The sequence below is a fragment of the Doryrhamphus excisus genome, chromosome 20 (genome assembly GCF_030265055.1).
Source record: "Doryrhamphus excisus isolate RoL2022-K1 chromosome 20, RoL_Dexc_1.0, whole genome shotgun sequence".
Taxonomy (NCBI): Eukaryota; Metazoa; Chordata; class Actinopteri; order Syngnathiformes; family Syngnathidae; genus Doryrhamphus; species Doryrhamphus excisus.
In genome coordinates, this window is record NC_080485.1 from 11,431,658 (window position 1) to 11,456,494 (window position 24,837).

At 40.7% G+C, this 24,837-nt stretch overlaps 2 protein-coding genes across 8 annotated transcripts in view; one reads left to right on the forward strand and one right to left on the reverse strand.

Moving 5' to 3' along the window:
* The window catches only part of LOC131107837 (mitogen-activated protein kinase kinase kinase kinase 3-like), a 33,374-nt gene extending 26,106 nt beyond the window's left edge, over positions 1-7,268 (forward strand). For 2 of the 7 annotated variants that reach the window (XM_058058227.1, XM_058058229.1), the window contains 9 exons: positions 74-191; positions 680-738; positions 866-969; positions 1,596-1,767; positions 1,998-2,066; positions 2,147-2,239; positions 2,326-2,396; positions 2,544-2,599; positions 3,796-7,264. In XM_058058227.1, coding sequence (XP_057914210.1) covers positions 74-191; positions 680-738; positions 866-969; positions 1,596-1,767; positions 1,998-2,066; positions 2,147-2,239; positions 2,326-2,396; positions 2,544-2,599; positions 3,796-3,883 — 830 coding nt within the window. In that variant the 3' untranslated portion in view covers positions 3,884-7,264. Of the gene's footprint in view, positions 1-73; positions 192-679; positions 739-865; positions 970-1,595; positions 1,768-1,997; positions 2,067-2,146; positions 2,240-2,325; positions 2,397-2,543; positions 2,600-3,795 lie in introns of all 7 variants that reach the window. The other 5 variants (XM_058058228.1, XM_058058230.1, XM_058058231.1 and 2 more) reach the window with 3 other exon arrangements.
* Positions 6,760-21,414, reverse strand: arhgef33 (Rho guanine nucleotide exchange factor (GEF) 33). The gene is made up of 16 exons (XM_058058233.1): positions 20,939-21,414; positions 19,258-19,304; positions 17,653-17,817; positions 17,289-17,395; positions 16,373-16,491; positions 16,211-16,288; positions 15,925-16,051; positions 15,716-15,848; positions 14,592-14,678; positions 13,325-13,417; positions 12,114-12,262; positions 10,147-10,307; positions 9,629-10,071; positions 9,354-9,560; positions 8,529-8,671; positions 6,760-8,451 (listed from the first exon to the last, which is right to left on the reverse strand). The coding sequence occupies exons 1-16, from the start codon at positions 21,192-21,194 to the stop codon at positions 8,346-8,348; spliced, it is 2,421 nt and encodes an 806-aa protein (XP_057914216.1). The 5' UTR covers positions 21,195-21,414; the 3' UTR covers positions 6,760-8,345.
* Between the last annotated feature and the right edge of the window lie 3,423 nt (positions 21,415-24,837).

Sequence of the window (24,837 nt, forward strand, 5' to 3'; positions counted from 1 at the left end):
TAAGGCTGCAAATTGAACTTTGGTACTTGCTGTGCCTGTCTCTTGCTCTTTTGTCTCGGGGGTGTGTTTGCAGGAAAAGCCTCCCAGCTGTACTCGCACACCCTGCCAGGACTGTTTGAGCAGGCCCGACAGTTGCAGAAGCTACCAGTAGCCATTCCCACACACAAGCTGCCTGATAAGATGATACCCAGGTAAAGGTTGATACAGCATAGATGCCAATACATAAGATAAGTTAAACTCGTTCCTGTCAAAGCTGTGATCGGTCAGCTTCTAGAACATTATTTCTCGTGTGTATACGACCCGTTCAGAGGACATTAAGCCCACTGTAAATATAATACAACAATGACAGCTCTAAAGCATCAATTAGTTCCAGCTGCAATAACACTCTTCTCTCTTTAATTATAATTATTCCCACACTACAAATGAAGATAACAAGCTAAATAGTTGTGGATTTGTGGTTGCTCATTGATGTCATGCCACACGCTCAACCCTGACAAAGAGCCATAATAGGAGAGGTGTCCAAAGTATGGCCCTGGGGCCATAGATGTGATCACTGCCAGGGTTAAAAGGCTCTGGTTTGTGAAATTTCATAAATACTAGACTAAATAAGAAATCTATAAATTTGTCAGTAGTATAAAAAAGATTGAAAAATCACTTTGCACTTTTTTTTTGTGTACAGGAAGTTTGCCGTTTCCACTAAAATTCCAGACACTAAAGGGTGCCAAAAGTGTTGCGTGGGTAAGTTATTTATTATGTATATTGTTGTTTTTATGATTTTTTTCTATATTCAATGTGCATGCTTAAATTTCATGGGATGTGGTGTCAATGGCCGTCTTGTAAGTGCAGAGTTGTTTTGTGTGCATAGTGCGGAACCCGTACACAGGCCACAAGTACCTCTGTGGGGCCTTCCAGTCCCATGTCATGCTGCTGGAGTGGGTGGAGTCCATGCAGAAGTTCATGCTCATCAAGGTGACGGTCACATTTTAATTAAGTGTTTTTAAGCATGAAATGAGTGAAAATACAAATGTAAGACAGTCAAAAGACATAATATAATATAAGTGTAATACGACAAGTGTAGTTTCCATGACTTGCTGTGTATGGCTTTAAGAAAAGGGGCCTGGGAAGTGACATGCAAGTGCATGACGTCAACTGGCTAGAGTTGACTGTTAGCTGCGTGCCAGCTGCAGCTTAGCAGTGTAGAGAGTGGCCGACAGCAAGCGATTGAAGTGCATCGTGAGTCTCTCCTTAACAATGAACAGCGGCAGTATAGTAGTATTCTACACTGGCCTCTAGGTGTCAGTAATGTTACATTGATGAGAATTAATGTAGCCATCAGGAATTGAACTGTCAATGCTAACACGTGGGTCTCTATCATTTATGTCTAAGATGGCTTTTTTCTATGATTATATCTACTGCATTGGGTAATACAAGTGTAAAAGTGACTATAGGGGTGTTATTTCATGCCTAGAGGGCTCTAATAAAGTTAAAAACCATGAAAATATTCAGTTTATTAATTAACCTCGATAAGGGACTGTACTCTGTTAACAGTCTAATGATACTAATCATGTCTTTGTTTTTCTCTATTTCTTTGGCAGACCATCGACTTCCCTCTGCCGTGCCCGCTTGAGGTGTTTGAGATGTTGGTGGTGCCGGAGCAGACCTACCCGCTCATCTGCGTGGCGGTCAGTAAAGGGACAGAACTCAACCAGGTGGTCCGCTTCGACACAGTCAACCCCAACGCTACCTCTTCCTGGTTCACAGAGACGGGTTAGAAACAAACACACACACACACACACACACACACACAGACACTAGTTTGGCATGTATGCAAAAGACATTGCCACCGACCATGATGTGCTTTATAGCTTATTTCTTTAACTATGTGATGCATGCTGACATTCTAACTTCCTATGCCCCATAAATACACCACACGTGATAAAGTCCTGATGTTGGGGTTGATATACACAACCTTTTACACGCATTTTTCATCGCCGCAGATACGCCTCAGACGTGCGTGATCCATGTCACGCAGCTGGAGAGAGACACCATCCTCGTCTGTCTCGACCGTGAGTAGCCTGCTAACATCACCTTATGGTGAACACCTCCATCGCACCTTGTCACTCTCCTTTTGCTCTCTCCTCCTCAGGGTGTATCAAGATCGTTAACCTCCAGGGCAGATTGAAATCCAGCAGGAAGCTATCGGCCGAGCTCACCTTTAACTTCCAGATCGAGTCCACAGGTAGAAATTAGGGCAATCATACACGTAGTACTTACACTCAAGCACGTTTTTGTGGTAACCATCGTGTCACTTGTATTCTTTGGCAGTGTGTCTCCAGGATAGCGTGCTGGCCTTCTGGAGGCACGGCATGCAGGGGCGGAGCTTCAAGACCAACGAGGTGAGGCCGATGACGTGTCACTCGTGTCACACTCATTAATCCAAGGGTGTCCAAATATTTTCCCCGCAGTGGGGTCAATAAAAGATGAACTGCAGGCTGCAATAGGCGCCCTGGCCAGACCTTCCTCACTCTCTTTGTTTTTTTCAGATCACGCAGGAGATCTCGGACAGCACACGCATCTTTAGACTACTGGGGTCAGACAGGTGGGTGCACAAACACATACACATACATACATGCACACACACAGGTGTTAATATCCTCTGATGCCTTTTCACATAAGACGAGGCCACTACAGAGATCCCTTTGACAGAGGCGTCACTCTGCCCAGGTATTGCTGGCTGCCAAAAACTCCATCTCTCTCTTATTGATTGGAACATGTGGGCTGTTTAAAAACGAAAGGAAGTTTGGAGTTTTGGGGGGCATCTCTTGTTTGTTAATTGATGAGAGTGAAGACACCACAGCAGAATTATCACAGGATTGTTTGTGAGATGAGAAACTTGGAAACAAAATTTTGGTGTCTTCAATCTCACCATTGAGTGACTTCTTGTCATGGATTAAATGGGTGTCTTCCTGTGGTCCCCACATACACAAGTCATGTTCAAATATGTCTTATAGCAGGGGTGGGCAAATATTTTGTATTATTTATTTATTACATATTTATTTATTTTTAATATTTTTTTTAAACATCAGACCACATCAATTTATGTAATTTACTTTTACAGTTTTTACAGTTTTTTTTTTACTAAATAAGACATCCGACTTGCAAGTCTTGTTGCTAGTTTGTATGTTAAAAGTTGAAATACTTAGAAAGCAACTGGCGGGCCGGATTCAAACACTTGATGGGCCTCATATGGCCCCTGGGCCTTGGTTTGTCCACCCCTGTCTTAAGGCCTTTTGTCCACACACACACAAGAAAAAGACCCATTGGGAAAAGTTCAAGTAGAGTGAAATGCTCATCATTTATATATAAGATAGACAAATTGGCTTTATTTGATTTACGATGGTGCCTTTTCCAGAACGGACTTTGTCAAGCTTCTGATTGGCTCAGATGGCCCCTCAGTAAATAGTCATATCCACACGGGAATGTATCACTGGGTGAAAATGACTTTCAAAAAATACTGTTCAGGTCACCTATATAATTGGCCGTTGTAGATGACCATTTTGACATCCTGTGGACCAAGATATGAGTTTCGGGGGGTTTTACCCAGTAATGAGATTTCTTGAAATGCCTGTGTATTTGTGGACAAAGCCTAATAGTCGTATTCTTATATCGCTCTTATGATGTCTCGGGTGGGCTGAGGGCTCCTTTTAAAATCTTGCTTCGTCACTCTTGTGTGTTTTTGACATGGAAAAAAAGCCACTAATCTGTGTTGTATGTGTTTTGTTTGTGTCAATTTAGGGTGGTGGTGCTGGAGAGTCGGCCGACGGACAACCCGACAGCCCACAGCAACCTCTACATCCTGGCAGGCCATGAAAACAGCTACTGACACACACACACAAACACGCTAACACCTCGCATAAGGAGCCTAGCAACTAGCAAGGAAGCGCGCAAGGCCGTGAGTGACACGCACGAGGCCACCCCGCACCCCCTCCCTGCAAACCCCGCCCCTTCTTTACACCTCTCTCACCCGACCTGCAGTGCGGTCGGCGTCACTGAGAGACGAGCAGTGCTGGAGAGGCACCACGGTGCGTTTAAACGTGATGATGATGGCGACGGCGGTGGCGGCGGTTTGAGATCTATTCCCCCCAAAAACTGTAGAAATATCCCGCTTATGAAGCCCCGCCCTCTTCAGCACGGAGGTGTGTCCTCCACAACACTTGTACTACTAGTCGTACACATCGTGCTACTACTGCGGCCTGCCCCGTCTTGCACAGACCCTAAGCCTCCTAACGACCCCCGTTCCCTATCACTTTTATTTATTGTGGCATGACGTTAACCACCGGGACGACTCTCCTGTTTTTCTAGCAGGACAACTCCAAAAAAAAAAAAAAAAAGCTTTCCCACCTCCGCTTAACAACAGCCGTCACCACATAAGTGCTTAACTGATGTCTATTTAATGGATGTACATATAAATGTAGTATTTTTGGACAGATATGAACACTAAAACTGCTCGTGTAGTTAGGCGTCTGCGTAGTTGCAAGGAAGGACTGACAAGGGGAGGAGGCCGGCGGGGTACGGTTGGTCACTTCCTGGTTCCCCCGAACATGTGACGAGGAAGCAGAGACGCCCCCCGGTCTCCTCAGATGGACCTTTTTTCATTTAAAGGATAAGATTGGGACACAAAATGGACAACAACGTGTCACAATTACACTTTTTTTCTGCCATTTTTTTAAAAACCTTTTTATGCAGTTCTCATAAGGCTTCTTTTTTTAATGCTTTTTTTTTTATTTGAACCACTGGTGTTAAACATTTGCACAGAGAAAGAGGTATTTGTGAAAGAAATGTGACGTCTCATTTGAGTGTGCGTGTGTATGTGTGCGTTTGTGTTATAAATGTGCGTTTTACACACATCTTGTTATAGCATCAGAACTGTCGGCACTAAATAGATAGCAAAATATGCAAAATTTCTATTTATCGAACTCCTTTGCCTTTTTTTGGTAATTATTTTAATATTGTTTTTTTTGTATTTTAATCTCTTGGATGTCTCAACAGGTAATAGAACACTCCTCGCTCAACGCTAAATATAAATCTATACATAAACATCAAACATTTCATTTTCAGCTTTTCTGGAAAATACTCAAATTTTCCTTTTTATATGGAGCTCAATTTTGATTGTTCTTAGAGGGTTTTAAAAGGCAGTCATCTATGTAAACACTAATGCAGCTTAAAAAAAAATAAAGAAATTATAGCATTGAAAACACAAATCTTACAGTAGAAAGAAAAGCAAAGCACAAGTGGAATATTTTAATTTGCACAGTGAGCTTCACATTAGTGGCTAATATTCCAAATACCGTATTTCCTCACCGAGTGCATTTCTTTCGATTTTATAATGTATTCAATTTCATATGGGTAATACTGACAAATGCAACATTAAAAATAGCTCCGATAAACAATAATTAAAAAAAAAAGAATTCTAATGAGACAAAATTACCAGTACTGTGCTGGTGAGCAAATCAAGCGCTTCTTTTTTCTCCTGCCTGTAACGTTAACGGCCTGTCGTAACTTCCACTGAGCTCACTTGTCAACAAACATTTAGCATGCTATTTGTACCAAAAAAAACACACAGCCAACTCAAACACCAGCGCCGCTACAACATGACATGTTTCAAAAGTGCAAAAAGTTTGCCAGAGACCTCTGTAACGGCGCACCAGCTGCTCGGAGCGTGTGTCCGAATACAGTGCACCTTGCTCGGCCACCGCCAGCGGCTCATCCCACTCTATACTCTATTCTCCTGATTGTAGTGATGAATAGTAATGTCATTATATTTGATAAGGACAAAACAGGTACAGTTAAAAAGGTAAGAAGGTCTCAATCTACAGTCAAATTTAAACAAAACTAAATTTAAACTAAAAAAACAAAACAATTTTAAATACATAACTTTAACTCAGATGCGCTATTTGAGGAATTACGGTATTGTGCAACATTTTATGGCAGCTGTGAAATATAAGCCTAAAAAAAGAGTGAATTAAATTGCCAAGAACTTGTTTTTGTCCAATGTGCGAGCTTGCAAATTAGATTTAAGACTGTAAAATGCTGCAACGTTGACAAAAGAATAAACGTACTGAATGTTAAGTGGGCTGTAATGTCGCCCTCATGTGGTGTTGATGAGTAATGACAATTTGACGGTTGAAAAGCCACAAATGATGCGCGTGACTAATTCAAATCGCGTTTGCATGGAATTTGTGCGTAAATGATACAACAGTTTGTCGTCGGCTCAATTTTTTTTTTTTTTTAGATTTTATTTGCATTCATTAGTAGCGTTGATGTCTTATAAGGTCACAATGCCACCTTTCCTGTTGTAGTTATGTTTATTTTTTTTTATGTCTCACATTTCATGTCGTAGACTAAACAAAAATGTGATTTGTGACAGAAAAGTGAGACATTCCACGGAAATATATTGTCTTCTGTTACAAGAAAAGACAGTTGGCCTTAATGTTTTTCATTTTTGTGACGCTATTCGTTCTTTACTCCCCATCTTAACACAAACTAGTGGATTTTTTCACATCTCTATCACACACACACACACACACGTTGTTTGTTCTTCATGATCCAATACGCACGTTATGACATGTACATAGTGTAAAAAAAAATCAGAAATTGGGTTTGTTTTACATACTGTATAATTGCCTATATTTTGTTGCAGAAGTGTAACAGATTTATGAGACGAGAGGTTAACATTAAAAAAGGACGTTGACGCACACGCTTTCACCTGGTCTCGTTTTTGCTTTGCATCCCAAATCCAAAGATTTGATCCATGTTGGAATACCCAGCATTTATTTGTAACTCACATTTCACATGTTTATATTTTGAACATTTAAAGCAAAAATAAAATATTTGACATTTTTATCAACCACTAACATATATTCATACATTCAAATATATTTCTTATTCAGGTATTAATACATTCAAACATATGCAAAAAGTGAAATGATGCTTAATGGCAAATAAGGCTGGATGGCATTTACAGATAAGTTGACGTTAAACTGCACCCTCTAGCGGTTATGATGGCAGGGTACACTATAATGGTTTTGGGATGGTGTTCAAAGTATGATGGAGTATTGGGGCCACATTGGTAGATTTCAATAATAGTTGTAAATTTACGAGAAAAAAAAAGTCATATGACCTTTGCCCAAGGCCAAAGATCTTTTTCATAGCCGTCTCAGGCAACGTCTGTTACGAATGTTAAAGTAAAGTGCGTTACGAGAAAAAAAAAGTGTAACTTTGTTCCAGGCATTGCCTGAGACAGCTCCAGTATAAAAAGGGTAAGCTCAGCGCTAAGATGTATTTTCCCTCTTGACACATAATACTACACTTTATTCTCATACATTTACGACTTTATTCCCGTAATATGACATTTTTCTTGTATAGTTAGGACTTTAGTTTAGGACCTTTTTGTCGTAAATATCCACATTTAGTCAGTGGTGACTCCGTAATCAGGAAAAAGCCGAAAGAAACTAAACAAAACAGTCTTACAAATGTACGTACAACTTTCTCGTAAATTTACGATTTTTCTCATAATTAAATTTTTCATGTAAATTTACGACTTCCTTGTCATAATTTCACAACTTAATTCTCATAATGACTTTCATGTGAATTTACAACTTCTCTTAAAATTCCATCTTTATTCTTGGAAATGTATGACTTTCTCGTAAATTAACAACTTTTTTCTCTTAAAGTTCCAACGTTATTTTTGTAATTGTATGACTTTTTTTTCTCCCAAATTTATGATTGGATTCTCATATTAATTATATTTTTCTTGTATGTTTACAACTTCATTCTGGTAAAATACGACTTTTTTCAAATGTACAACTTATTTCTCGTAAATTAACAAATATTTCTTCGTAGATTTACGCTTTTTCTCATTACATTTTTTATGACTTTATTCTCGTAATATGACTTCTTGTAGATTTACAACTTATTTTTCTTTATATTCCAACTTTATTCTTGTAAATGTACAACTTTTTTCTCGTAAATTTACGATATTATCTTTATGGTAAATTCCGACTTTTCTCGTGAATGTAAAACGTTCTTGTACTATTTTATTATTGATAAATTTATAATTTCATTCTCAAATATTTTTTTCCAATGTGGCCCTAATATTCGGCCATATTAAAGTGCTCATGACATTGAAAAAAAACAATAACAAAATAAAAGTAATCATAATAATCAGTCATAGATAAACAACTATGAAATTGGAGTGAAATGAAGCTGTGATTTTTCCTAGATTAAACATGCGTTTTGGTGTCATGAATACTAGTACTGAAAACCAGTACAAAACTGTTGGACCTTCACACTGCCGTACCTCTGTTCACGTCCACAAATTTGGAATTTTTCCCCACCTCCTTTTCACTGTCTTGATTTTCTGCCGCTTTGTCTTTCTTGTCTTCACCGCCTCTGTTCAGACAAGAGACAAGAAAGTTGAATGAGGGACGTTACTTACGACGCAGCGCGTTTGCAGCAGCAATTCCTACTTCTTCTTGAAGAGCTTCTTGAAGGAACTCCTGAAGCCTCCTTTGTCCTGCTTGCGGCTCCGCTCGCTGAAGGGGGTGTGGTTGGTCTCCTCGGCCCCGACCCTCCACGTTGGCTCTTCCCCCCAGGGCTGCATCCCAGCGTCCTGGCGAGGGAATGAGTGCATAGTTACGGAATGTACAGTTATATACCTATTCAGAGTCAATTTTGTTGATTTAGTTTATTAGTATTAGAATATGAGAACTGAGAATAAACTGACTATTAGCATAGAATAGCTAGGAATTTTCCCGTAAACAATTAGCGCTTATTTAAATTTTTTTTATTGATTGTATGTGTTGGAAAATTCTCAAGACTTACGCTAAGGTTAAATCATCAATAAAAGCTATTTGTGTTAATTTAGAATGCTACTTCCTGGTTCCGAACTGAGACGGAGAATCGATTTATTGCGACTCATGGAGGTCGAATGTGTGTGTTTGGAAATCGGCATTCATGGAGAATGAGGTTGGGTTCCTCATTTTGTGCACATGAACTGTGTAGCTTTTGCGTAATTCTGCTAAAAACAAATACAGTATCTCTTGCCTATGTGCTTGTGTGCTATAGATGATCCTGAGGCTCAAAGCTAACTCTCTAGCTGCTCATTCTTGGTAATATTAAGAGGTCAACACGTGAAAGCAGTCAGTGTACAAAATGGAGCCCCTGAAGTTGATCAGATGCTAACATTTTGATGCTAACTTCACAAGCCAAAGGGAACCTCACTCCATTCTCCAGTTTGTTGGAGCAATTAGCAATTTCTCAGTGTCGTAGTGTTGTGTAAGATGTATGGTCACCATGCCGAGCAGCCCGTGAAGGTCCTCGCTCTGCTTCTCCGCGACGTCCTTCCTGTTCCCCGGGGAGTTGTGGCTCTTCCGGGATGGAGTCGGACACCCCTTGCTGCCTTGGCGCTCCAGCTTGGCGTGGCTGCCCACTCCCACCCGCTGCTCCGACAGGAGACCTCCATCCATCGCCAGGCTATCCAGCTGCAAGCCGTTCAACGACTGGACGCCAGAAGGGACACAAATTGACAAGCGGGGAATGCGTCATCGTTGGCATAAAAGAAGCTCACCTTGCTTTTTTTGCGCTGGCTGGCCTGAAGGGGGCGGTGATGATTGTGTCGCATGAGGACGGCCTCATCTGGAGACACGCACCCTCGGTTGGGAACTTTGTTGTATCCATTGCCGAAGATATCTCGGTTTGTGGACACGTTGGTCACCATAGCGTGGTGCGACGGCGTTACGGGAGATTTGGGACACTTGACAAAAGCGATGTCGATGGACGAGTCGGAGGAGGCCGAGGAGCAACGGTCGAACATGGACACATCATGTAGGGAACTTCTGTCCTCCTCGTAGAGACCATCCATCCCGGGAGGATCCTCAGGGAGCAAAAACTCCTCTAATGCGTCAGCTAGAGCTGATCCTGGTTGGACTTGACAGAATTCCGACGGTCTTGATGGTGGATGATGCTGGCAGGACCGCTCAGACACTTGGCTCTCTGGGATGCAACCAAGACCTGGAAGACAAAGATGGCTGCAACATCAGAGTCAACGTTGAGTGAACGCGTGATTGAGTGTCGGCTGCTGCAGACCTTTGCGCTTTCGTGAGTCCACATCAGGACTGTAGTGCTGGAGCTGGGAAGGCCACTCATAAGGTTTAGTTTCAGGGTCCCGATCCCAGTCGTGGAAGCGATGGGACTGGATCTGCTCCAGGAGACGCTGCTTGCTGTGTTTGGCCTGGCTGGCATGGTTCCTGTCAAGGATTGGGGTTTTGGTTTTGTTGTTATTTGCACACAGAAATTTGTATCGTCCCGCCTCTGTTACGGCTCCAAAGACACTTTTCCCACTGCTTGTCAAAGCGGAATTTTTGTACCTATCCACGTGTACGCTTATATAGGGGTGTTTCTTATTGGCCCTATGCACGTTCTAAACATATGGTTCAACTAAAATATTTAAACAGCAAAAATTTTAAAAATAGCAGTAATTTTACAAGTATTAAGAGAGTAAAGTCAGAATATTAGAGAGAAAAATAAATTATTACTATTACTAATATTTTGTGAAAGCTGCAATTTTAGGAAAACTATGTTAGCTAAATGTTATGTTACAATATTCAGTCATTCATTTTCTGGCCTATCCCAGCTGTCTTCGAGCAAGAGGCGGGGTACACCCCGGACTGGTGGCCAGCCAATCACAGGGCACATATAGACAAACAACCATTCACACTCACATTCATACCTATGGACAATTTGGAGTCGCCAATTAACCTAGCATGTTTTTGGAATGTGGGAGGAAACCGGAGTACCCGGAGAAAACCCACGCATGCACGGGGAGAACATGCAAACTCCACACAGAGATGGCCGAGGGTGGAATTGAACTCGGGTCTCCTAGCTGTGAGGCCTACGCGCTAACCACTCGCCCACCGTGCAGCCCTATGTTACAATAATAAAACTAAAATATCAGAACTAGAAAATGAATGAAAAAGCTGAAATATTAATAGTATTTTTTAAAGGAATAAGAGCAAAAGAATTAAAATAATGGAGAAAAAGTTCATGCTAATAATATGCTTTGATTTTTCAGTATGCAGCTCTCTGTGTGAAAATGTTTGGACACCCGTGCTCTTATGGTTCTGACTACCATCCATCTGTCAATCTTCTGTCGCTCATCCTCTCTAAGGTGGCAGAGGTATCCTGGAGCCTATCCCAGTGGACTTCAGGCCAGAGGTGGGTTACGCCGTGGACTGGTTCTAATGTGCTGAGTTTTACAGTTTTGTGAGGAGAGTGATACTACTGCCAATGGTGGAAATTTTCCTGACTCGGCATTATGGAATGCCTGACAGGTGTCATTCCACCTCTGTTTAGGATTCTGATACTACCTTCAAACCTGCAGAAATGGTCTGGTTGACTTTCTTGCCCATTTTTGACGGTGCCTTTAGTGGTCTTTTGTGCCATCTAGTGGCCTCTAGCAGACATGCAGCAAGTACCAGAGTAGATACAACAGATTCAGTAGTAGGGAAGTCTGATGTTGGCTTCCATTGTTCTTAACTGATGCTTCACTTCATAAATGACCTGTTATCAGAAATACTGTACATGCTCTCTTTGGCTTCATCTCCGCTAAAGATGTCTTGAACCCTTAGATGCATGAGTGACTGGACCCTACACTCTTCCATAAGTGGGTCAAAAATGATCCATACTAGAATCAATGCATTTTTATGCCAATTTTGCCATTTTGGTTAGGAATAATCACTTGTATGATATTTAGTATTATATTTAAGAGTTGATAATAATCAAAGGTTCCTATTGGATTCCATAGAAAATGCATGCAGGTCATTTTTGACCCGCTTTTGGAAGGTTGGGGTAGTAACACAAAAACAAAAATTTCTTAAAATGTATAAAAGGTAAGTTAAAAATGTGAATGGCATGATATCAAAAACATGTTTTTTGAATAATACCTGGAATATGAAATGATAAAAAATTTTCATTACGAAGATATTTCAAGAAAACAACCTGACAAATAACCTGTTAAAATAATGTCATGTTTTTTTTTGTTTCCATATCCTGACCTCTTGACTTCCTTGCGGTTGTGCAGCAGGAGCTCCTGGTTGTGTTGGAGGAGGTGCTGGTACTGACTGGAGAAGGTGCGGAACTGTTGGATGCACACCAGCAGCAAGTAGTAGTCGGGGTGGTTGGCTTCTGTCTGCCTCAGCAAACCCTACATACGTACATAGATACATACATACATACATGTTTATATATAAGTATGCATCAGAGATTATCACAAGGTTCATGTCTCTGAAAAAGAAACCTGTCATGTGTCCTCGTTCTAACGAGCCTTCTATCACAGTGTCATCTGAGGTCCTAATGCTTGGTGTCGTGAGTAGCACAGACGATGCCTAACATGGCATGTCAAAATGGAGGGAATGAAATTAAGTTTGTCAGATGTTTCCGAATTTCCCCGATGTTAATATGCCCCCCCCCCCCAAAAAAAGAAAATTATTGTTGTGTTTTTTTTTTTAATCTCAAAACGTCCTTGGCTACTAACAAAGTTACTAAAGTGGAACTGGAACCGAAAGTCAGCTACATAGCCCGTCTATGATACCATATTTTTATAGTTTTGCAGGCATAAAACAATTCTAAATGCTTAAAAATCCATGAATGAAAGGAATAATGTTTACATTCATAAAAGTTGTGATTCTTGACGTGTCCCCAAAGACACCATATGGCAATGAGACACTGCACAGATCTTCCTCTTTTGTTGTTTCTTGAATTCAATAGTGTTTCTCACTTCAACGACCTAAAATGGAGCTACAGAAAATTTAAATTGCAAGCATTTTGATGAAAAAAAAAACAAAAAACAGGAAGGTGATGTCAGTGTGGTGTCTCGCTGCCACATTGTGTCTTTGGGAAGAGTCACATCAATAATCACATCTTCAGGGAATGTAAAAGTTATTTCAAAATGCTGATTCGTCATTTGTCTGAGTTTGGAATTGTTTACTGTATGTAAAACTATTAAAATGTGTTTTTTTAACAATTAGTTTTTCTGGAACACATTAATTGGATTTATGATATTTCTTATGGGAAAAATGGATTCAGTTAGCATCCATCCATTTTCTATGCATCTTAGAAATGCATGCATAGAAAATAAAAATGCTGGAGCCTATCACAGCTAACTCGATAGGTCAGAAAAGTAGAAACTGAAATTCCCATACCCAAATGGAAAATGCACTACAAACAATTGGTTATTTCCATTTTTCAGGGTGGAAGTGAATGTCACCTGCAGGAGTAGCAGGTATTCCGGAATCCTCTGCACTGGTTGGAGAAGCAGCGTGTGCAAGGAGGGATTGGAGTCGTCACCCATGATGTCACTCTTCGCAGGACGACGCGAGCCAATCGGAGCATGGGGGCGACGCAGGTGTTACCAATCAGGAAGAGAAAATTAAATGTGTTAGAATTACTTCTTACTGCAGTGACTAGACAGTACAACACTTCCATGTTGCATTTTGGCTTTGAAATACTGAACTATTGTACTAATACTGTACTACTGTACTAGTATTTCAACATGTATGTCATTTATGACTAGTATTTTATATCACCCGAGTACCGCTAACAGTCAAAATAGCTACGCAGTGTTCATGTTATCATTCATTCATTCATTTTCTACCGCTTATCCTCATGAGGGTCGCGGGTGTGCTGGAGCCTATCCCAGCTGTCTTCAGACAAGAGGCGGGGTACACCCTGGACTGGTGGCCAGCCAATCACAGGGCACATATAGACAAACAACCATTCACACTCACATTCATACCTATGGACAATTTGGAGTCGTCAATTAACCTAGCATGTTTTTGGAATGTGGGAGGAAACCGGAGTACCCGGAGAAAACCCACGCATGCACGGGGAGAACATGCAAACTCCACACAGAGATGGCTGAGGGTGGAATTGGAATCCCTGTCTGCGCGCTAACCACCGTGCAGCGCCCATATTATTATTATCAGTGTTATTATTAGTATCCATTTAGCATTTGCTATCAAACATTACAGATATACAAGAAATGAAAATGATGATGCAAAAGACAATGCAGCCAAAGTCAAGGCAACATATTTACAAGTTTTCAGCAATGGGCACATTTTCCAATTTATTATGAAAAAATAATATAAGAGACGGAAGTGTATAAAACGCATATTTCTATAATGGAGTTCATGATGTGAAACCATCAAACAATTGACTTTTTTTTCTACATAACTAGCCGCTACAAGTGAAAGAATAACTTTTGTTACAGATATGGTAATTATCCGCCATCAGATGTTAGATTCCAGAGAGCGTTTGTGCAAAAGCAAATACTGGAAACATACCATGATGGATGTATGCAACCATGCTGGATTGGCTGTTAAAGGTACTGTCAATTATGATGACTTGTTATGCTTCATATGTGGGAACTCTGGGGGTAAAAGGATGTTGATTCTTCCAAAGGGGGGGGCTTTTACTGTCTTTGTCACAAGAGCTCGTGTCGCCTAAGGGTCCTGACGTCAACATTTGTGTTTTACCTCCAGGAAGGACTCCAGCATGGTGATGACGGCCAGGCAATCTGGGAGCTCCTTTAGGTAGGACGCGTACAAATCCAGGAAGTCGCTCTGCATGGAAGTTCAAGACACACACACACACACACACACACAGTACAATACAATAAGCATCATTGTCTTCCAACTTTGCTGGAATTTGACATTTGATTGCGTGTCGGCCATGGTTGCCAAAGTGATGCTGATTCATTGGAAATGGAAAGTCATGAGGAGCCAACGTCACCACATTGGCTTGGACTGGCTTTGTGTGTTTAAATATGATTACAAATATTTTTAATATGTGTTAATTTTGTGTTTTATGTTTTCCTTTAGCTCATGTTCCCTGGTAATTTGACTTATAAGTTGAGTAAATGGTAATGGTAATGGTTTAATTTCATTTGAACATGCATCAGATTACAATTGAATGCATCACATAATCAGTTCACAGTTCCACATGTCCAAAAGGAGTAGGAAGAAGCAAAGCTTATTAAATCCTACCCCTCCATCTGGTACTTTTACAATCAGTAACTGTTACATTTGTTCACTTCCTGCTTTCCATACTACAATAAAAAAAAATTAATGTTTTTTTTTTAAATAATGTACCTTATACCGAAGTACGAGGTGATGTGACCATCCAATGACATAATGGTTACCATAGTAAGTGTCAATATAGTGATATATATAGCACATCATGACTGGTTCAAGACTCTTCATCCTTGTATTTAGCAAACATCAACTGCTTGTATTGTTTCTTGAATTGGCTCATCGTTGTGCATTGTTTGATTTCCTTACCCAATCCATTCCATAGTTTGATTCCACATACTGAAATGCTATGGCTTTTTAACGTAGTCCTAGCATATAAGTGTTTCAAATGTACTTCTTCCCTGAGATCATATTTCTCCTCCCTTGTAGAGAAGTACTGGATGACATTTTTAGGTAATTGATTGTTTTTAGCTGTTTATGCATTATTTTAGCTGTTTGAAGATGAACTATAATCAGCAAGTTTAAGTAGATTGACCAAAATGGGCTACTTGCAGATGGCTGTCAATACATGTCTGATTTTGACTATAATGTGTTTCCATTGGCATTCCATGGTGTAATTAATACTTCACCTCTTTGCTGGTGAGCTTCATGAATATATCTCCCATGATGCCTTGCCACTGGCACCTGAGGATGCGGTCCTGGAGGGTGTGGAGGAGATCCAGGTGCTGCTGGATGAGGAACCTCAGAGAGCTGGGAAAGGGACTGAAAGCGGAAAGTCGTCATGAGATGCTGATCCATTCATGTCATTTTCAAATATTGACTGTGCTCTTGTTTTTACCGTTTGTCTTTGGCAGCGACCACCTCCGACCCGTTGAAGGAGATGTTGGCCTTCAGCAAGAGCGACAAGTGAGACACGTAGATTCTCTCAGACTCCAGCAGCTTCAGGGCAGCCTGCTGTCTCAGACCTGCACACCATCAAAAACAATACATGGTCGAGAACTACCATAACATTTTAATGTCTATTAATAAGCTTAACAGGCTTCTCATCATGTGTTCCTATGATGTATTGCAGGGGTGTCCAAAGTGTAGCCATTTTGATTTATTTTACTTTGTGTGTTTCGTACTGTTTTCATTCACGCTGTCCGTGTCCTCTCTGCCGTTCCTGTCCTGCACCCACACTGGACTTTTGGCCGAGGGGGGTGCTACAACAAATTGACAAAGTTAATATAACATATTGAATTACCGTAATGCACCACATAGGTTTTAAAATAATCAGCAACACTGACTCTGTGTCGACGCGCTCCTCTGTGGTGACTCTCCACTGTAGTGCTGAATGATGCTGACTTCTGATTGGCCAAGGCGTTCGTCCTCTGGTGATGTCAGCACGTCAGACTTGGAATTCTTTCTGGTTTGGGATCAATTTGTAGAGGTTACAGGAAGAAGCTGTCAGTGTTAGTGGTGGTTCATTCAGTAAAAAGATTCGTTCATTTCGGTCAATTGGTTGTTAGCCTGTGATCTTCGCCTGTGCACAGATCCGGTCAGCCGTGTTGAGTCAGTCCGTTCACTCATGTTCACATTCGTTTCAATTCAACAGCTCAACAACACGTGATGACTAGTGGTGTGTCGGTCATGAACGAACTGAACGGAATGAACGATATCGGTCAATTTCTCGGTCTCGATCTTTTAGGCAGCTAACCCTGCCCACCCACACAGCGAGGCACGAGGATAGGATAAGACAGGCAAGCATGCAGATAGTCCCGCCCTGCAAAAGTAACGTGAACTGACTCACCAGCCAATCAAAAAAAAAAAAAAGCATTTGCAACTGAACGGGTATTTTAGGGGTGGTTACCTTGTTCATTCAGTTCACAAAAAGAACTAGTTCTTTTTACCCGTTCGTTCATGACTGACACACTACTAATCAGTGTGTATTTAGAGCTATTATGATTAGGGATGTCCCTGATATCAGCTTAAAAATGCGATATCGGTGTTGGATTTCTTCATGAAAACCGATATTATAATATTGCTGGACACATATTCATTCCACCACCAGGAGATATGGCATGTTACAGATATGGATATCAGCTGATATTGGTATCAGAACTTCAGAGTTGGACAATATCGGCATATCGGTTTTCTGCAAAAAAGCCAATATCGGACCATCCATAATTATGATTCATTAATAATAATAATAATAATAATAACCTGTGTAGTTTGCTGTCAGGCTGCTTCAGCTGTTCCACCTGCTGGATCACCTCCCTCTGTCTGCTGGACACATACTGGATATGGAGCATGGCGGCACTCAGCTCCTCCTGCAAAAAAAAACAGCACAAGTAGTGCAAATGTGTTTCCAGATGAGTGTACAGACCCATATTATGTTATCAATGTGTGTGTGTGTGATGAACGTCCACCTTTGCATGTCTAAAATGGTCGCCTTCCTGTCTAGTATATTACATTACTACTGCTTCAACTGAGTCAGATGCTCTTCATTAGAAGCTGATCAACCTTCATTGTGTGTGTGTGTGTGTGTGTGTCTCTCCATAGGGTCGCTTCATAGTGTCTCCAGCACCTTGAAAGTATTGAGCGAGTTCTTCAGGCCCATAATTCTGTCATCCACATCAGTCTGATGGGCCCGCAGCTTCTCCTCCAGCCTTCGGTCCATCTGACGCACCTCGCAAAGCTCCACCATGGAGCGTTGAAGTCCGTCACGAAGCTCCGCCACCAGGCCCTGCAGCTACGTGGCCAAGGGGTATCAGGACATACTGTATTAGGAATGGTATGATGTTGTGCTATATCACTATCACTATACATTCATATAATACATCTTGTACTGTATTATAGAGGTATACATATTGGTATACATAGCTTCCTGTCTCAGTCGGGCCATGACTGTGTTAGTGAACAAGACCATACTGTCTCTCCGTTCCATCTCTCTCTCCGGGTCATGTGAGAGACATCAGGTGGAGGCTGAATAGAAACATGTGTCTCGCTCGTCCTTTTTAACGCTAGCTTTATTCCCACTGCACCGCTCAGATCAGACCAGATTAAGAGTGTCTACTGTATGTGAATGGTATATAATGGATGTATAGTGTTAGATAACAGTTTCTTCTCATGATGTTTTTGTATCCATGCTTTCTTTTCCAATGCAGATTGGTTAGTCACATCGTGAAATTGACTGATCAACCAGTCAGTCTATCAGTCAATAAATATATTAATAAAATAACCAACCACCGAAATTGATGAATCAATTCAACCAACCAATAGTTTTCTTCAGAATAAAGTATCAAACTAACCTAACCAGCTGGACATCAACCAAACCAAAGTCATTGATCGGTCCACTCGTTAAATAGCAACTATGCAAATAACAACTGAAGAATCTTTTGACCCAAGCAACCTGCTAACCAACCAAGTAATTAAGCAATCAACTTATTAAACAACGGACCAACAAACCAATCGATCCACTAACGTTACATAATCAGTCAATTGACTCAACACAGTTAAATAGGTAACAACATTATTTACTTGACAATCTAAAACCACCAACCACCATTTAGCCAAAGCAACCACTCAATGTAATGATTACATAACCAATCAAGTAATCAGTTGACTAACAAAACACCCGAGCCAAAGAACCAATCAACCAAATAAGCAAACATTAATTTACCAATCAATTAAAATAAAAATCAAGCAATCTAATGTTGACATAAGCAACACATCAATTATTAACCAACCAAAGAGTCAGTCCACCAACCAAGCAATCAACCATTGACTAAAAATTAAAAAGCCAACCAATTAGTCCATTAACTACATGACCAACCAATTGAGGTATTAATCGACCAATTAATCTGCCAAATGGAGCAATCTATTCATTGATCCATTGGTCAACCGATCAGTATACTGTACAGTATGCATAATAAATCATCCTAGCTTTCTATAATGTATATCTGTCTATCAAGCTGTCCTGTATAACCTTCTGTCTGTTCTTTATGCTTAAATGAAAGTTGTGCGATGACAAGCCTTGACATCACATCATGAGACACCCACTTCCCTTCAGAGTGGGAGAACAAGCCGTCTCCACGGCACGTGTCCAACTATGGCCCCCTATGGCGTAAAAACATGCATGTTAAGGATAATTCCAGTAGCATACAAAAACACAACATAAAGATGTTATTACCTGAGCTACCTCCAGGTTAGCATCCTCCCCAGTGTCTTCGTCCTTATCTAAGGAAATAACACATAACACGTATACATGCGTTTGTGTAGAAAAACCCAGCGTCATATACACGCATTCATCATGGTTAGCCTGCTTGAAGGCCTGCATGCATGTGCAAGGCGTGATTTAGTGCATGTTTGTTTTTCCAATGTGCGACATTAGCCGTGCAAATGCCAAAGCATGTGAAATACGTGTTTAACATTTCCGCTGCCTGTATGCGATGTTTTCGTTATGGTTGAAATCCACGGCCACCATCAATCAAAACATCTTGGCAACTTAGCAACCAATTATCCATTTGTCTAATGATGATAAAACTGCATTACATATATAATCAAGTGTCTTTCAAAGCATTTTGACCAATAATTTACAGTTTTGGACAAGTGGTGACCGAAATTTAGGGAGCTTTTCTCAACTCAAGGTTCTCATATATCTTATATTTTAATGGGACTTGATCTCAACGCAGCGCTGAGATGCTATCTCTCTATGTCTCGCTCTTCTCCAGCAGATATCTGCAGCTGTGCGTCCGATGGACTCCACTCTTGACAGTCACCCATAAGCATGGCAACATGAGGTGCATTCATAGACAATAGGTCATGACATTACTATTATATATTTCCCAGGCAAATCATGAGACCCGGTAAAAACGGATCTGCAACTCACTTTTGGGTCCCTACCCACCAGTTGATTACCACTGCATTAGACAAAATTGGTCTAGATTGTATTTGGATGTAATTACTTGTCATTTAAAAAGGTACGCAACATGGGCAAAAGTATTGGGACGGGCCTCTTAATCCAGCCTTAGCCTTAGCCTTAGCCTTAGCCTTAGCCTTAGCCTTAGCCTTAGCCTTAGCCTTGACAGTCAGGGCTAGGCTAGCCTTAGCCCTAGCCTTAACCCCCAACCCTAACACTAACCCCAACCTCAACCCCCTGACCCGAACCCCCAAACCCCCAAACCCCCAACACTAACCCTAACCCCCAAACCCTAACCCCCTGACCCCAAACCCCCTGACCCCAAACCCCCTAATCCCAAACCCCCTAATCCCAAACCCCCCAACCACTAGCCGCCAACCCCAAACCCCTTAACCCCAAACCCCCCAACCACTAGCCCCCCAACCACTAGCCCCCTAACCCCAAACCCCCATCCCAAACCCCCATCCTCAACCCCCTAACCCTTTTCTTGTTGCCAGTAGTGCAGATAGTAAAGTCCCTCAAGGGTTTCTTAGAGTTTGGTGTGGAAGAACGAGAACCACCCTCTCTCAGCTTCAACATCATTGACCTCTGACCTCACAAATGTGCAACAAAGACATACATCTTCTAGCCGTATTTCACGCTTCTCACTTCCTGTATCTGGAACGTGTCCCAATACTATTATTTACAACAATGGAGACATAATTAGCTTTAGTTTTAGCAAAAGTTCACTTTATTAAGTTGGACCTGAGATATTGGGGTGGGATTTACTAAGTTTTAGTTCTTCCTACTCCATTTCGAGCTTTCAATGTGTTCTATATTATTTATTCTTGCTGAAAGACTATTGTGGACTTGATTGTGCTATTTTGTATTATTCTGTTGTATGTTTTGCATCAGTGCATTGTTTTGCTCAAAATAAATGACAAACAACAAACTAGTAATAGTAATAGAGTACCTATTTTGTCTCGTGACATGTCTTCTGTTTGGTCCTCTGCTTCTCGCTGATCTTCCTTCATGTGTGTTTTAGTCCTCCTGGTGCAGCCGTACTTCAGTTCTTCTAATGTTGGATGTTCAGTCCACTGTGCTGGTAGTCCTTCTGTCTCTTCTGTGAAGAAGACTGGTTGGACGCGGAGTTGACTTTCCCTCCAAAGCATGTGAGTCCTGTGATTTGTCTTGTGTGCACAAAAAGCTCCTTGTGTGCAGCGAGACATCACACAGTGTCTTCACGTCCCTGCAGTCAACTTGGCCTTGGTCTCACTGTCCAAATATCTTTGAAGACAAATAGTGTCTGGCTATAAACTTTAGGAAAATACAACATTCACAAGTTCAGCAGGGAGGACTTGAAGGAAAATATTAGCAGTTCAAAGTACTTCCTTATATCTTTTCTTTCAATCTGTCTTACTTCCTCCTGCAGGCTATCAGTAAAGGCCGTCCATCTGTCCCCTCTCCACTCAGGGTGGAGAGTGCCTGCCCTGCCCCTACCTGTTCGCCCCTGTTTGCGCACCAGTTGATCATGTGCTAATTAGAGGAGGACATTTACATCCAGGCAACCAATCGCTGACTGGTATGGTGGGTAAAGCCATTAGCACTCAGAGTGTCAATCACAACCAGGAAAACATCCAACGCCTGCACAATTTTGCTTGTATGACCTCTGTAAATAAATAAAGGCATTCTGATTAGGTGTCATTCATTTCCTTACTTCCTTCCTCACAGCCTTCCCTTCCTTACTTCGCTTCTCCACTTTCTTTCCTCCTAACTTTATTTACTTACTCCCTTCCATAATACCTTTTTCCCTCTATTCATCCTTTTTCCATCCATTTTTTTCTTCCTTCACTGTCCTTGTCGTCCACACTTTCTCTTTTATTTTGTTCTTGTCTTTCCTTGATTCTTTATTTCTCTGATTTCCCTTTTTCTCTTATTTCCTTTGCTTCTTTCTTCCCCTTCCATTTTTCTTTCTCATCTTTTTTCTTTCTATATTCCCTCTTTTATAACTTCCTTTCTTTCTCTTTCTGCTGTGCTTTCCTCCTCCCTTCCTGTCTTTTTTTTCTTATTCTAGTCATCCTTTTATTTTTTGTCCTTCCTTTTCCTCCCTCCACCTCCCATTAGTGTCCATTTTTTTTCTTCACTTATTTCCCTGCTTTCTTTCTTGGCTTTTGGTCATGTGAGGACCTCTGCTGGTCAACATCAACACGGTTGCCTCATGAGACACACCTGCAGTGTCACCACATGTACATATCTTTGCTTCACACTGCAGCCCGCAGGGCAAACGCTTGTAAAAGCATACATACATACATACATACATTCATCCATCCATACATGCATCCATACATACATGCATCCACCCGTCCATACATACATACATACATACGTTCATCCACCCATCCATCCATACATGCATCCATACATACATTCATCCATACATCCATCCATCCATACATACATACATACATACATACATACATACATACATACATACATACATACATACATACATACATACATACATACATACATACATACATACATACATACATACATACATACATACATACATACATACATACATACATACATACATACATACATACATACATACATACATAACTTCATCCATCCATCCATCCATCCATCCATCCATACATACATACATACATACATACATACATACATAACTTCATCCATACATACATACATACATACATAACTTCATCCATCCATACATACATACATCCATAACTTCATCCATCCATACATACATACATACATACATACATACATATATACATACATACATACATACATACATACATACATACATACATACACCCATACATACATACATACACCCATACATACATCCTTACATACATCCATGTATACATCCACCCGTACATCCGCCCATAAATACATCCATCCATACATACATTCATTCATCCGTACAAACATACATACATACATTCATCCATCCATATATACTTACATACATACATACATCCTTACATACATACATACATCCTTACATACATACATTCATCCATCCATCCATCCATAAATTCATACATACATACATACATACATCCTTACATACATACATTCATCTATCCATCCATCCATACATACATACATACATACACCCATACATACACCCATACATACATCCTTACATACATCCTTACATACATACATCCGTACATCCGCCCATAAATACATCCATCCATACATACATTCATTCATCCGTACAAACATACATACATACATTCATCCATCCATATATACTTACATACATTCATCCATCCATATATGTATACTTACATACATACATCCATCCTTACATACATACATACATACATACATACATACATACATCCTTACATACATACATTCATCCATCCATACATCCATAAATTCATACATACATACATACACCCATACATACATCCTTACATCCATCCATGTATACATCCATCCATCCATACTACATAGGACACATGTAGGATACTACTCCACTGTCGCTGTTTGTGGTTGAGTAGAGACTTCAATGATTGTATTGTTTTGAAACACCCTGCTAGATCTGGGTGGCAAAATTGGAACCACAAATGGACATAGGATGACCGTATATGTTCTTTCTATGTAATGCATGATTGGCCCATGCTGGTATTTTGTATCATGGCTCCATTCTGACCTTTGACTGGATCACTTTGTGTGCTTAACCTCCCCACCGTGAGTTTCTGTATTGTTACTGTGGAGACGTTTGCTTTAGCCTTCCTGCTCTTTGTATAAACAGTGCACGTGGGGTGTGCACGTGCTGGTGTTTCCCATGGCATAACAGTCCATAGCTATATGTACATACATCCGTTTGTTATGTAGCCGATGTGAGTCAGGTGAGTAAATGTCAGCAGGTTGTGTCATTTAGGAAAAAATTTTTTTTTTTTTTGCAAAAACATCCTTTCTGGGTTTTTTTGTGCACTTGTGTGCAATAGAAAGATGATACTAACTTGTTGGCATAGATTAGCATACAAGTTGGGGCTGCATACAGGAGCTATTTAACAGTCTCATTAATAAAGTGTCCTGTGCAGCTGGAAGTGTGTGTGTGCGTGTGTGATTGTGCTTGTGTGTGGCATTGTCTGCACAGTGACGCCACTCTGTCACTGTCGTTTAATCACAACGAAGAACAACTGTACGAGCACGCCTCCAGAGCGCTTCACATTCACGAGTGAATGCACTTACACAGCATGTGTAATATAAAACCAACACTGGCTTGTGTAGATCATTTGTGAAAATAAAATAGTCAAAAAAGTTACATTTGTTGGTGAAAAAAGTTATATTCTTTCAAGACAAATTTGACAACTTGTTTGAGAAAAAATGGTTTGCAACTCAAAAGACTTGAGTCATTTATTTTCAAGGGGAAAAAGTAATATTTTCCAAGAAATATGTATTTGTTAGGGGGAAAAAACTTTTGATTTTTTACACAAAAATAAACATACATTAACATTCATTCATTTTCTACCGCTTATCCTCACAAGGGTCGCAGAGGTGCTGGAGCCTATCCCAGCTGTCTCATCACACAGGGCACATATAGACAAACAACCATTCACACTCACATTCATACCTATGGACAATTTGGAGTCGCCAATTAACCTAGCATGTTTTTGGAATGTGGGAGGAAACCGGAGTACCCGGAGAAAACCCACGCATGCACGGGGAGAACATGCAAACTCCACACAGAGATGGCCGAGGGTGGACTCGAACTCAGGTTTCCAAGCTGTGTGGCCTGCGCGCTAACCACTTAACATCCAGTATGTCGTATATTTCGGATATAAGTCTTTTTCTATATCAGAGGTTTGTGAACTCACA

Excerpts from the sequence above, each read along its gene's own strand:
- arhgef33 (XM_058058233.1), bottom strand. The coding sequence starts at position 21,194 with ATGTCTCGCTGCACACAAGGAGCTTTTTGTGCACACAAGACAAATCAC. Across the intron at positions 16,289-16,372 it reads GAGGAGCGCGTCGACACAGA|CACCCCCCTCGGCCAAAAGT; the intron begins GTCAGTGTTGCT and ends AATTTGTTGTAG. Across the intron at positions 16,052-16,210 it reads GGACAGCGTGAATGAAAACA|GTCTGAGACAGCAGGCTGCC; the intron begins GTACGAAACACA and ends GATGGTGTGCAG.